The sequence below is a fragment of the Silene latifolia genome, chromosome 3, assembly GCF_048544455.1.
Source record: "Silene latifolia isolate original U9 population chromosome 3, ASM4854445v1, whole genome shotgun sequence".
Lineage (NCBI taxonomy): Eukaryota > Viridiplantae > Streptophyta > Magnoliopsida > Caryophyllales > Caryophyllaceae > Silene > Silene latifolia.
In genome coordinates, this window is record NC_133528.1 from 118,131,968 (window position 1) to 118,144,150 (window position 12,183).

Genomic DNA, 12,183 nt, shown 5'->3' on the forward strand with positions numbered 1-12,183 from the left:
TGGCCGTGGCCTAGGCAGTGGCCTAGCTATGTCACGAGTTTGAGTCCATGTGTAGTTGGTGGTTAGGCCGAGTTTGAGGTTGTCATAATAACTTTTGAGCCGTGTCCATAAATTGTTTTGACGCTAGTTTGGTTTATTTAAAATATAATTAAATTAATTTCCGTCTCATATTTTATATAAAGATAATTCGTTAATATCGTCCTTTCACATAATTATTTTAGGTGGCTCATATGTGGTTGAAGAGGAAGAGTAATTTTGGGTTTTAGAAGCTTTCTCAAGTTCTTACTTGTCTCTTTGCTAGCGTAAGGTAACTATTCCGAGTTACTCGACGAATTAATGTCACATTAGTAGTTAATGTTGTGCTCGTTGTTTGTTAAGTGTTTAGGGATTGATAATGTGTTACTTTCGTTTTTCACATGATAGAAATTAGAAATAGCATGAGAATAATATTGCGATAAAATTTGTGATTTGGGCCAAAGTAGGCCAAGACTCGAGTGGGCAGATTGACCGAACGAGTTTGGTCAAACTAGGTTTAAACCAGTCAGCCTCGATTTGACCGATGACCCGTCGTGGGACTCGGGTCGAGGGTTTGTCTTTGAGGTGAGATTGGTTGTTATTGGAGGTTTTATGTTATGTCTAGATATTTGTAATTATCATTTCACATGTTGGTTGTTGGATGAATTGGCTGCCTTATACTTCAGTCTTGTTGCCTCTTTGCCATTTTAGCTTGTTCTCATGAATTATGAAATTAACGGTTAGCTGGAATTTGGATTATTATTGATAATGGAGATATTGTTGGATTGTCAGCTGAATTGGGTATCCTACTTGTCTTGTGTGGTGTGGGCTAAAGTATTCAAGCTGGGACTAGCTGGGACTAGGTCCTAGGTGAGTATTTCGGCCTTCATCATAGATAGGTCATTATAGTCTTTGACGAGTGTATGTTCACTGCTTAATAGCCTCTGTGTTCCTGACTTGGTGGGTTTATATCCAAGTTGGGGCATGACCTCGTTACTTATTTTGAGAGTAAGTGGTCAGCTTAAGTACTAGCCAACCCTTTGGTGGACTCCTTAGGGTACTCACTTTGTTTTAGAAAAATTGTGGGTCTTGGGTGCGGTGGTGTGTATCCGCATGTCTAGGTCTGCGCAAATTTAGGACTAGGGTTGTGTTGTGTCTTGTCCATGTTTTTATAGAACCTCTGAGCCAGGATGCCGGTTCGATTACCTTCCCTACCTCGTGGTATAGACTCGAGTTACAAAGTGACTATTGACCGTGCTAAGAACTTATGCATGTCTTTGATATATTGTCCTTTCTTGTTTGATGATTCTATGAATCATAGAAGGTGAGATGCAAGCCGGCTATGGTTGATAGAGTTTGGATTCCTGGATGTTATGTGATTCACATGATAGTGTAGTATTAGTCGGTCTAGTATTCACATGCTAGGACTATGTGTTGTTATATTGTTGTTCACATGATAAGCACGATTGTCTAGCATCTATATGCTAAGGCTATGTGTTATTCATATTCATATTCTTATGTTTACATGTTATATTAATTATGACATTTCGTGGTCGGGAGAACTCGGAGTTACTCCTCACTGACTGTGGCTTTCGTATTTGTATAAAATGCGATTTGAGGTAGGTGATGCATATATGGGGTACATGGACGAGCTAGCGAGCAAAGTAACCTTGGGACCTAGATTGACTTTATTATATTGTGACCCTTAAATATTTTTATGTCACATACTTTTTAGGGACATATGTCTCCCTTTCTCATATTTGGTTTGTATAACTTTGTTTCGCGACTTTAGCGATGTTTCATTCATGAGATTTATTTTGGACCTTGCATGTTTGACACCTTCCCATTTGGATATCTTTATAACAGGTTCAGGTTTTAAAAATTACAGGTTTTTACTATAATGAACCTATTACAAACATATCCATGCAGTTTTATTCTAGAATTACGTGTTTATTTTTCCGCAATAAATGAGGGTGTCACAGACTGGTCCCTAAAGGTCACACCTATAGGACGTATTTGAGAAATGTGGTTATAGAAATATAATTACATTGATGCCCAAAATGACTAAAAAGTTAGTCAATGTGTTGATGAGATAATTATTTAATGAAAAGTAAATAATATTAAGTTGAGACGGATTAACTGTCAATTCGTAAAATAAATATAATAAGTTATATTTAATTAAATATATATAATGTTAGCTTGGACGAATTAATCTGTTAATTCGTAATTAAACATAATCAGTTGTATTTGATATCAACAAGCTGAATGTGTCATAGTAGTAATAGTGAGGGTACACATACCAAGAGGTCATGGGTTCGATCCTCACTAGATGACAATTCAACACATATTATATATTTTTTGGAAAGACCAAAAATAAGGAAATTTTTATTCCTTATTTCGGTCAACAGTGGCCGAAAATTAGGAGAGTTATTTCTTTCCTAATTGATTTCGGATTTCGGTCTATATAAAAAGAAAGGTAGAGAATTATTTCTAACCTAATGCTTTTTCTTGACCTTGCCTCCTCTTTCTCATCACAAGAACACAAAGACAATTAAATTTTACAGAAAATTTTAGATTGATTTCTAGCATAATCAAAGGGCATATCTTAGATCGTCTTGGGTGCAACCAATAGGCGAATACCTACTTTGGTATTGTTCTTAGGCCATATTTGCTAGGACCGGAGGTTAATTCTAAATCTTTTTACTTATGTTTATGTATTTTATTTTATGACCTTAGATCATCTTTATTAAATCGTTATAATCCTTCATGTTAAAGGGAAGTATACAGATAATTTCCCACAATTAGTTGTATGTCTGGATATATTGCATCAATCAGTCGTTCTATTAGTGCATGTTCTTCTGTTCCAGATATAACGATTGATCTTGGTAATTTGATATCCTCTCCATTTTCATAAGGATGCGAGCCATCACCAATGCCTAAAACAAAATTACCAAATGTTGGATCGCGCATAGCACGCATATTTATAGTTAAATGTAAATTTTCAAGTTTTGTCCACAGCGGAGACATCACAAAGCTTGAATTTATTGCCTCTCGCAATGTACTTTTCGGTATAATAGGTAACACTTGTCGGAAGTCTCCACCAAATACAACAATTTTGCCACCAAAAAGAAGGTTGTTTGAGCAAACATCACGCATGGTATTTTCAAAGTGTTCGATTGCCTGGCATTTTGCCATTGGTGCTTCATCCCAAATAATTAACCTACATGCACGAATCAGTTCTGCTAGAGAACTTTGTTTTGAGATTTGCGAACTTTCATTCCCTTCGAGATCAAGAGGGATCTTGAATCGAGAATTACATGTTCTGCCTCCAGGGAGATTGGCAGCAGCAATACCAGAGCTTGCAACCGCAATTGCAATAATACCTTTGACTCTGAGATTCGCAAGCAATGTTTTATACAAAAAAGTTTTGCCTGTACCACCAGGTCCATCTAAGAAAAAAGAACCTCTTTCATTTTTTATAACCCTTCTATAAATTGTGTCATAAGCGTAACGCTGTTCTGTATTAAGTAGGTGCACGGAATTTAATTCCTCAGAACTTATTGGAACATTAAGTTCTTCTTCAATTTCTTTCATTTTGGATCTCTGTAGATCTATTTCGTCCAATTTTAAATCCCCAAAATCAAAAGTACTAAAGCTTTTGCCCATTGATTCGACCAAATAACAAATTTTTCGAAGAGTTAGTTGTAGTACTTTTCGGCTTTGCGATGGAAATGCATATGCATAGTCCTCTGAGAAAACTGTGTAAAATTTATCCCAAAGCAATCTAGGGTTTTTTGGATGACAGTAAATGAGCAAAGTTGAAAACAATCTACGAAGCGCACCTGGCATCTGATTCCGTGAGGCTTCTTCTAAGCACTTCTCAATAGAATCATCTGCTTCAAGCAAACCTCGCCTGAACGCGGAGTCTTGAAAGGAATTACACAATATGCCATTAATGGATTTGAGATCATCAAAGGATGTAGGCCCTCGAACGTTTGCTAGAAGAAGACGTAAATAGTAGCGCTCTCCTTCAGATGGATTTGCGTAGACGAAACGACCTAAGGCAAACCCTTTCTCACGTGGAGTCCAGATTTTATCTCTTTTTCGATCATGCCATACATAATGTTCTGGAAATTCACTGTATAACAATGTCTTAGCAAAATTATCATTCAAATTTCGCTCGAAGAAAGCTGTTAACATTGTTCTCTTACGTGCGTCGTCATCTAAAACGTAACCAAGGTTTTCGCACGGCCGGAAACTAACAGTTTGCATATTTGGTAGGTGCACTTGTAATGGAACAACGTTAGGATGTATCTCGTTCAAATGAAATCCATAAATCCGCCATGTTGCTTCTGGTGGAGTAATCCACCGTGCAGATTGGTAAGCAGTAATCTCATCAAACGAGTACTGATTGCTAGGATCAGTAACAGCAAACGACACTTTATCATGGCCCTTATAAACGTACTTATACATGTATTTAACTGCCTTAATGGTAGAACATATTTCTACGTTTAAGTGACAGTCATATTTGGCTAAAAGAAAAGGATTGTATGGAACAACCCATTGATTATTTAGTTCTGATCCTCGAACAGTTACATGAACGCCGGTATTTCTTCTATAATATATAGGATATGAATCCCGGCCATTAGTTGTCGTATCTGCAAACTCACGAGGGTAATGGTTTTTACATCTTTCATTTCTCATGCACGGATTTGAAGAGTTGGCTCTACCGCAAGGCCCGTGCATCATGTGGCGAACAACTGAAGAGTATAGATGAGGGTTTTCCGAATTGTTAGGCAACTCAGCACAGACGAAGTTGTCATATTGGTCCGGAGTCCTTATTTTACTCGTAGAATCAAGAATGATTAGAAAATGGGCATGTGGCAGACCTCTTTTTTGAAACTCAACGACGTAAACGTATCCAGCTACATTGCCAAATACTTTACGCACGCAGATGTCTTTCTTTAACTCAAACAATTTTGCTCGAAAGACCCGCGAAATAAGGTCCGGTCTGTTCTGAGCTTCCTCAAAAGGCGATAGTTCGCGCTCAATTTCTGGCCAACGGGGGTTGCATGTCATCGTCAGAAATATATCTGGCTTTCCGTATCGCTGCACCACAGTCATAGAATAAAGATAGCGACGTCTAAAATCACGATCACATCCAATGAAGCTGGCCGGCAATATGAAGCAACGACCAATGTTCGCACCAGATCTTTGCCCAGCGGCATGACTATCTATAATTCCTTGATACAAGTCGGCTCGAATTATATTTTGATTATTTCTTATGTAATCGAGTCGAGTCGTCTCAATTTTAATATACATATCTACTGTATATTGTTGGAGCAGACGACCACTTCTTAACAATATCGACGAATCAAGGGGACGAATCTGAAGTCGATAGCAGTAATATTCTCTGCAGGAGACTTTTTTCTCTGACTCCAAAGTACTTGCCACTGTAGGTAGAAGGAAGCGGGAGGTATTGGATTGAGGAGAAGAGATAAGAAAAAAAGATATATATAGTGAAAAACAGAATATAAAGATGCGGACCTTGTTCTTCGTCCTGAAGCAAATCGTCCGCTGTTTGTATTAGAATTTCATTTACCGGAAAAGTAGGGCAATCAGGACGAGGTCGACGATTGGAATTGAATCGATAGATACGACGATGCCATCCTGTCTCGCCAAAAGGAAATAAAATAGGGTACTGTAATGGATCGTAGCAACCGTAATAGTGCAGTATTCTGTGACTTGTTCCAGAAATTGCGTGTACAACGACGTCATGTCGCAGAGGAGCTGATGAATTTTCATCGTCAATCCAAATTGAAGCAACCTGGGATGTCGTTGGGGCATTATGAGTTCTTTGATCTTGCAAAGGATCCGATTTTATTATTGATGGGGCATATTCTGCACCGCTGACCAAGTCAACATATTGAGCAAGGTCAAAGATATCCACAGCAAGTCAATGACTTAGGCAGCCTAGCCGATGCAGTCCATCGGCCTGTCAGCCTGGGTCTCGGCATGGCAACCTGCCAGCCGGGACACATACCCGCGTACTCATATCCAAGACCCCTCGGCGGTGAGTCAACAGGGCCCGCCGGCCTGCCATAGGTCCCTCGGCCGAGGGGTAGATCAGTCTTTCCACCTGCTAGCCACTTGGCCACTTGGCCACTACGTGACAAAAGGTGAAAGTCTATAAATACTCCTCAATTATCATTGAGGAAAGGATCCAGAACTTAACCTAAAAGAAACTATTCATCTGGTATAATCTTCCTTATCTCTCTACAATATACATTCAGCCAAGTAACAACTTATCCCTTAAGTTTACTGACTTGAGCGTCGGAGTGAGTACGCTTGGCACAAAGCCAAGCCCTCAGTTCGTTCATTGTTGCAGGAGAGGCCGAGAGGAACGATTAAGGAAAGAAGGATTCAACCAAAGACGACATCCTACAAGCTACGAGTGGTAACGAATATCTGCTCTGGAATTACACCCGGAACAATTGGCGCCGTCTGTGGGGATATCGCTACTAGAAGCTAGTCACATTCATTCCCAAACAAAAAAAAAAAAAAAAAAAAACAAAAACCCACAAAAAAGCTAAGATGTCAAAACAACAAGACGCAGTCGTTACCGACGAAACCGCACTCTACCAAGATGATACCTTCAACAATTCTGGAGTCGTGCAGCCCTCCACCGGCGGAGTAATCCAACCGGAGTTCGGGATGCCAATAATACTGAGACACGCCATTGCCCCACCAACCAGGTCACCATCATGGGACATGTGGTTGACGTAGCAAAACCGAAAATGCTCCTGGACCTAATTAGTAATACGCTTTGCTCATCGTCACGCCGACAAGAGCGGCGGAAACCGCCCAGAGACCAGGGCCCGAAATGTGACTCGAGAAATTTGAACGGAGCACTAGGAGAAGCGACCAAGTCAAGTCGCGGGGAGCCCAAAGTGGGCGTGGTAGACCTAAGTCCTTCCCGTACTCATGGGAGGACAGCGTCCCCGCAGCACGAACGAGGCTTACCCCAAAGGAGCCAGAGGAGTCCGACTCAGCAGAGTTGGAGAAGAAGTCCAAGTCGAAGAAGGAGTCCTTCCCGCTACGAGGAGAGGAGCCGGATTAGGAATGCGAGGAGCCGATCGCCGCGTGTCGTTCGACACGTGGTCGACGACCCCTCGGCGCCTACGTCCTAGAAGTCCGGTGCCAACTAAGCTCAAGTTGCCACCCATATCATACAAAGGGGAAAGTGATCCGGCCCGACCACGCTGAGGCTTTCGAGTCTTACATGTCGGTATGGGAGCAGCCCGATGAGGTCTGGTGCCGAGTTTTCCCAACAACTCTACATGGGATGGCTCAAAGTTGGCACAAGGGGCTTCCCGACGGCTCGGTATACTATTACGCCGACCTAAGGGACGCCTTTCTAGCCCAGTACTCTTGCAATAAGAGGAGGGCCGTGGAGACGTCGGACCTCCTAACTATCAAGCAGGAGGGGGGCGAGTCTCTACGAAGCTATGTGAAGAGGTTCGACGGAAAGGTCCAGCAGATTCGAGAAATTAATCCCGCGGCGGCCTTTCGGCCGATGAAGGGCCTCCCAAGGGGAGACTTAAAAAATGAGCTCATCAAGTGCGGAGGCCTGGGCTTGGATGCCGCCAGGAAGATGGCCGACCAGGCCATCAAGATAGAGGACTATCACAAGACCTGGGTAGGCCCCAGCGAGGCCGAGCACTCAGAAAAGAAGAGCCACCGGGAGGACAACCTGGATGAAAGACGCCGTGACAACAATAGATCACGGTCCGATGAAAGACGTCGTGACAATAAGGGGTCACGGTCGGACAAATCTGCCAGGAAACAGGACTCGACGGGCGCCGGGTGGAGTTCAGGAACGTACCACCAGAGGCGGTATAATGATAAAACCCCTCTCGTCGTATCAGCCGCCGAGGTCTTCGCCCTGAGCAAAAACGAGGGCCAGAAGTGGGAGAGACCCCCCAAGCCAAAAAGTGACGGTGACACGAGCCAGTACTGTGAGTACCACGGCCACACCGGCCATTTAACCAACGATCGCCGGCATCGAAGAATGCCATTGAAGAGCGATCCGGAAGGGGAGCCTCGGCAAGTACGTTGCAAAGGCCAAAAGACCGACGCCGCGATTCGGGTAAGAAATCCGTCTTGAACGGATAGGAGTGATCCATGTTGTCATCGGGGCAACGAGAACGGAGGGTCGCTCATGGGCACAAACGACACCGAACGAGCTATATCGGCCATCAACTTTGTGCCCAACACAGCGATCCCCGCTTCCAACATCCCCGATATGACCATTGGAAGGAAGGACTACGAAGGAGTCATCGCTCCTCACAGCGACCCACTTGTAGTCAATTTGGACATATCCAACCACCTGGTCAAGAGGTGCCGATTGACACAGCGCGTACACGAACATCATGTTCGGGAGTGCTTCCTCGGCCTCGGCACGAAAATCAAGGACATGAGCCCCGCACCAACCCACTATACGACTTCTCGGGGGGGCCGGCCTGGTACCACGGGATCAATCGGACTCCGGTGACGTTCGCGAAAGGAATGCGGCTAAGAATGTCCTAGCCGAGTTCGTGGTCATCGACGGCTCGTCCGCCTACAACGTTCTCATAAGCCGAGTCACCCTGAGCGAGGCCGACGCGATGATGTCCATCCGGGCCCTAACACCGATGTATGTCTCGGACCGGGGGAAGCGCATAAGCTCGTCTCCAAAGACGAGAAGGACGAGGTGGTCAACGTCCGGATAGCTGCCGGAGGATGCAACATGCAATCCCTCAAAGTGGCAAAGAAATCGGAGAAAGGGAAAAGTCTATCCTTACAACAGGAGGGCGACCTCATGGATGTAACTAGCGGTGATCGGGAAGGTGTGCCTTTGATAAACAATTAGGACACTGGTAATCTCGGGAAAACTCTGTGTAGCGGCGGAGGTGTCCAAAACAGCTGTGGGCACCCCGACGCATGTTTTTATCTAATAAAAAATCGTCCAAGTCTTCCATCAAAATGTTCATTTTCCCCATAGTCACTAGGAAGCAGCAGACGCCGGCTCGCACTGTCATACCGACAAGAGCGGCAGTCTTTATCAGTAATCAGACGTCGGCTCACACTGTCATACCGACAAGAACGGCAGTCTCCATCAAGAAGTAGGCGCCGTCGCAGTCACCCCAAGTAGTAGACGCCACGGCAGTCACCCCAAGAGGTTTGACGCCGTCGCAGTCACTCCAAGTGGTAGACGCCACGACAGTCTCCACCAAGAAGTAGGCGCCGTCGCAGTCACCCCAAGTAGTAGACGCCACGGCAGTCACCCCAAGAGGTTTGACGCCGTCGCAGTCACTCCAAGTGGTAGACGCCACGGCAGTCTCCATCAAGAAATAGGCGCCGTCGCAGTCACCCCAAGTAGTAGACGCCACGGCAGTCACCCCAAGAGGTTTGACGCCGTCGCAGTCACTCCAAGTGGTAGACGCCACGGCATCTCCATCAAGAAATAGGCGCCGTCGCAGATCACCCCAAGTAGTAGACGCCACGGCAATCACCCCAAGAGGTTTGACGCCGTCGCAGTCACTCCAAGTGGTAGACGCCACGGCAGATCTCCATCAAGAAGGCGCCGTCGCAGTCATCCCAAGTAGTAGACGCCACGGCGATCACCCCAAGAGGTTTGACGCCGTCGCAGATCACTCCAAGTGGTAGACGCCACGTCGATCAATAACAAGGAGCACACGCCGCCGACACCGTCACACCGGCAAGAATGGCAATCACCCTCAGAAACAAACACCTCGACGGTCACGACCCGGTAGCGATTGATACTCGCAAAGCGATCAAAACGCCTTAGAAGCGTTACACGGTTGAGAACGCACTCTTCTAGCGCTCGGCCAAGCCAAGGCGGAAACAAAGGAGACGCCAAATTAATAACATGAGAAAAACTCAGACAAGGACGAGAAAAGACCTCGGCCGAGCCAGAGACAAAGTGAAAACGTTAAGTACAGATTGAGACGCTCAACTATTAGCACAAGAAAAAGGAATGAGGTAAAGACCTCGGCCAAGCCGGAGGCAGAAGAAACGAGCTCTTATTAAATATGTTCAACAAATTACAAGAAATGCAAACGACGGCCGTCCCCATAAGGATTAAGCCAAAAGACCACCTACCAAAGTTGTACAAAATACAAAGAAAGGAAAGGCAAAAGGTTACAGATATCATCTCCCTATGTCTGTTGCTGCTCGCCATCAGCAGCGGTAGCAGCATCTTCTTCGATGGGCAACCCAGCAGTTTCCCTAGCAGCCTCAGCTTTAGCAGCCTCAGCCTCCTCAGCTGCCCTCATTCTCTTGGCTTCCTCCTTGGCCGCCTTAGCCTTCTCAGCAAGAGCTGCTGCCTCCTCGGCCGCCTCTTTCTCTATCTTCACCCTCACCGCCTCCTTGGCCTTCTCCTCCACGGCCTTCTCCTTAGCTTCGAGCTTGTCGTCAAACAGCTCGTTGAATTTGCCCCACGGAAAGGAACCATCAAGAGGGAAGAGCTCCTCAATCACTTCCCTGGCAGCTGCTTCGGCCAGATCCCGGAATTCGGAGCACATGTTAGGGAGCATGTCGGTTTGGAGCATCTCGATGTCGTCCTCCTTTTGCCTAATGATGGCCTCCTTGCTCCGAATCACCTTCCCCTGGATCTGAAACCGTTCCCTGAATTCATTCCTCTGCTTTGGAAGTAAAGGTCGGCGTGCCTCGAACAAGGTCACACTTCGCCGCAGACTTTTCAACTTCGGCCGCAGCAGCCTCGGCCTTGGCTCTCTCAAAGTGAGGACCTCCTTTTCAGCGTCCTCCCGAGCTTTCTCTCCCAAGAGCGCTTTCTCGGCCTCCCCTAAGCCTCTCGCTCATTGAGAAGATCCAGCTTCGCCTTCGCGGCCACCTTCTTAGTGGCATTAAGCTCAAAAGCGGATTGAGCCACGGCCTTCTCCTGCTCCATGATACGAGCACCGGTCAGCTCGTTCCACCTCGCCAGTCTCTTGATCAACCTCGCGCTTTCCGCTACAAGGCGGGAGGGGAAGCCTTCGGGATGAAGAGCCGGTGGCGACGTTTCGATCACCCGACTGCGGTCGGGAAAGGGAAACCTTCGGGATGAAGAGTCAATGGCGACGTTATGATCACTAGCAGCGCGGGGTTCTCCTCCGCTTCCGCTCAACAAGAGCGGCGCCGACAATGGTGATCTACAAAATTTAAAAAAAAAAAAAAAAAGCATCAGTATCAACATACATAGGCATGCCGAAGAGCCTGACATCAGCAGCGCCTGATGAACCGGCTAAATTTGAGCCACCGGATAGATCAATACCGTGCTTGGCCTTCTTGGCCGAAGGGCGCATTTCCTCGTCGCCAGCGAGAAGCAAACAGCGGTAAAGGGTGTCATCGCTTTCTTTTTACGGACAAGGGGAGACCCCTCCTCCTCATCGGAGTTATCCCCATTGGAGATATAAACGATCTCCACCGTCTCCTTCTGAACAGAGGGGATGGAAGGCGGAGCCGATGTCGACGCCATCACCGCCGAAGGCTTTGTTTTTCGCGTATGGCGCGACATGTTACTAACAACCTTCGCCTGGGCCTCCACCACATTCAAGCTTTTTCACCGCCGATCCATGAGATCGTTCGCGCGACGTCCTGCGGTCATGGGTCAGAGCCTTGGGATGCAAGTTAGCAACGGTTTTGTCTCTGTGCAGCCCCATCCTCCGGAGGATATCCTCAGACAAGTCCGGTCCAAAGTGGTCTGTGAAGGAAACAAAGCAAGAATTAAGTAGAAGAAATAAATCGAAGTTCGAAAAACAGGAACATTGAGAGCGGTGATGGGCCTCACACCGACCCCACTCACCCTGTGCTAGGGCCGGTATGAGGCCGACATGGCAGAGCGGCTCATCCTGTAGAATGATCTGCGTTGGGGGAATCCATTTTTTCGGCACCCCACTCTTGTCCGCCTCAAAAAGCCTCATCGCCAGCTTCTCATCCTCTTTAAGAAGGACCTTGCTGGCATCCATCTTGAGCTTTTTCCGGGTGACCCATCTGTCATGTTCCGCCTTAGTCTCACACCGCAAATTCACTCGGTGCTGAAAAGAGCGGGGCAGCGGATAGTCATCCGGCACCTTAACGTACACCCACCGATCTCTCCAGTCTTTG

General features: G+C 46.1%; 1 protein-coding gene across 1 annotated transcript in view; it reads right to left on the reverse strand.

Moving 5' to 3' along the window:
* The window catches only part of LOC141649569 (uncharacterized), a 29,709-nt gene extending 18,328 nt beyond the window's left edge, over positions 1–11,381 (reverse strand). The window contains exons 1-3 of the mRNA XM_074458254.1: positions 11,275–11,381; positions 11,133–11,228; positions 2,801–5,185 (exon numbers count right to left, since the gene is read on the reverse strand). Of these exons, the coding sequence (XP_074314355.1) occupies positions 2,801–5,185; positions 11,133–11,228; positions 11,275–11,381 (2,588 nt within the window). The remainder of the gene's footprint in view (positions 1–2,800; positions 5,186–11,132; positions 11,229–11,274) is intronic.
* Positions 11,382–12,183: the final 802 nt, after the last annotated feature.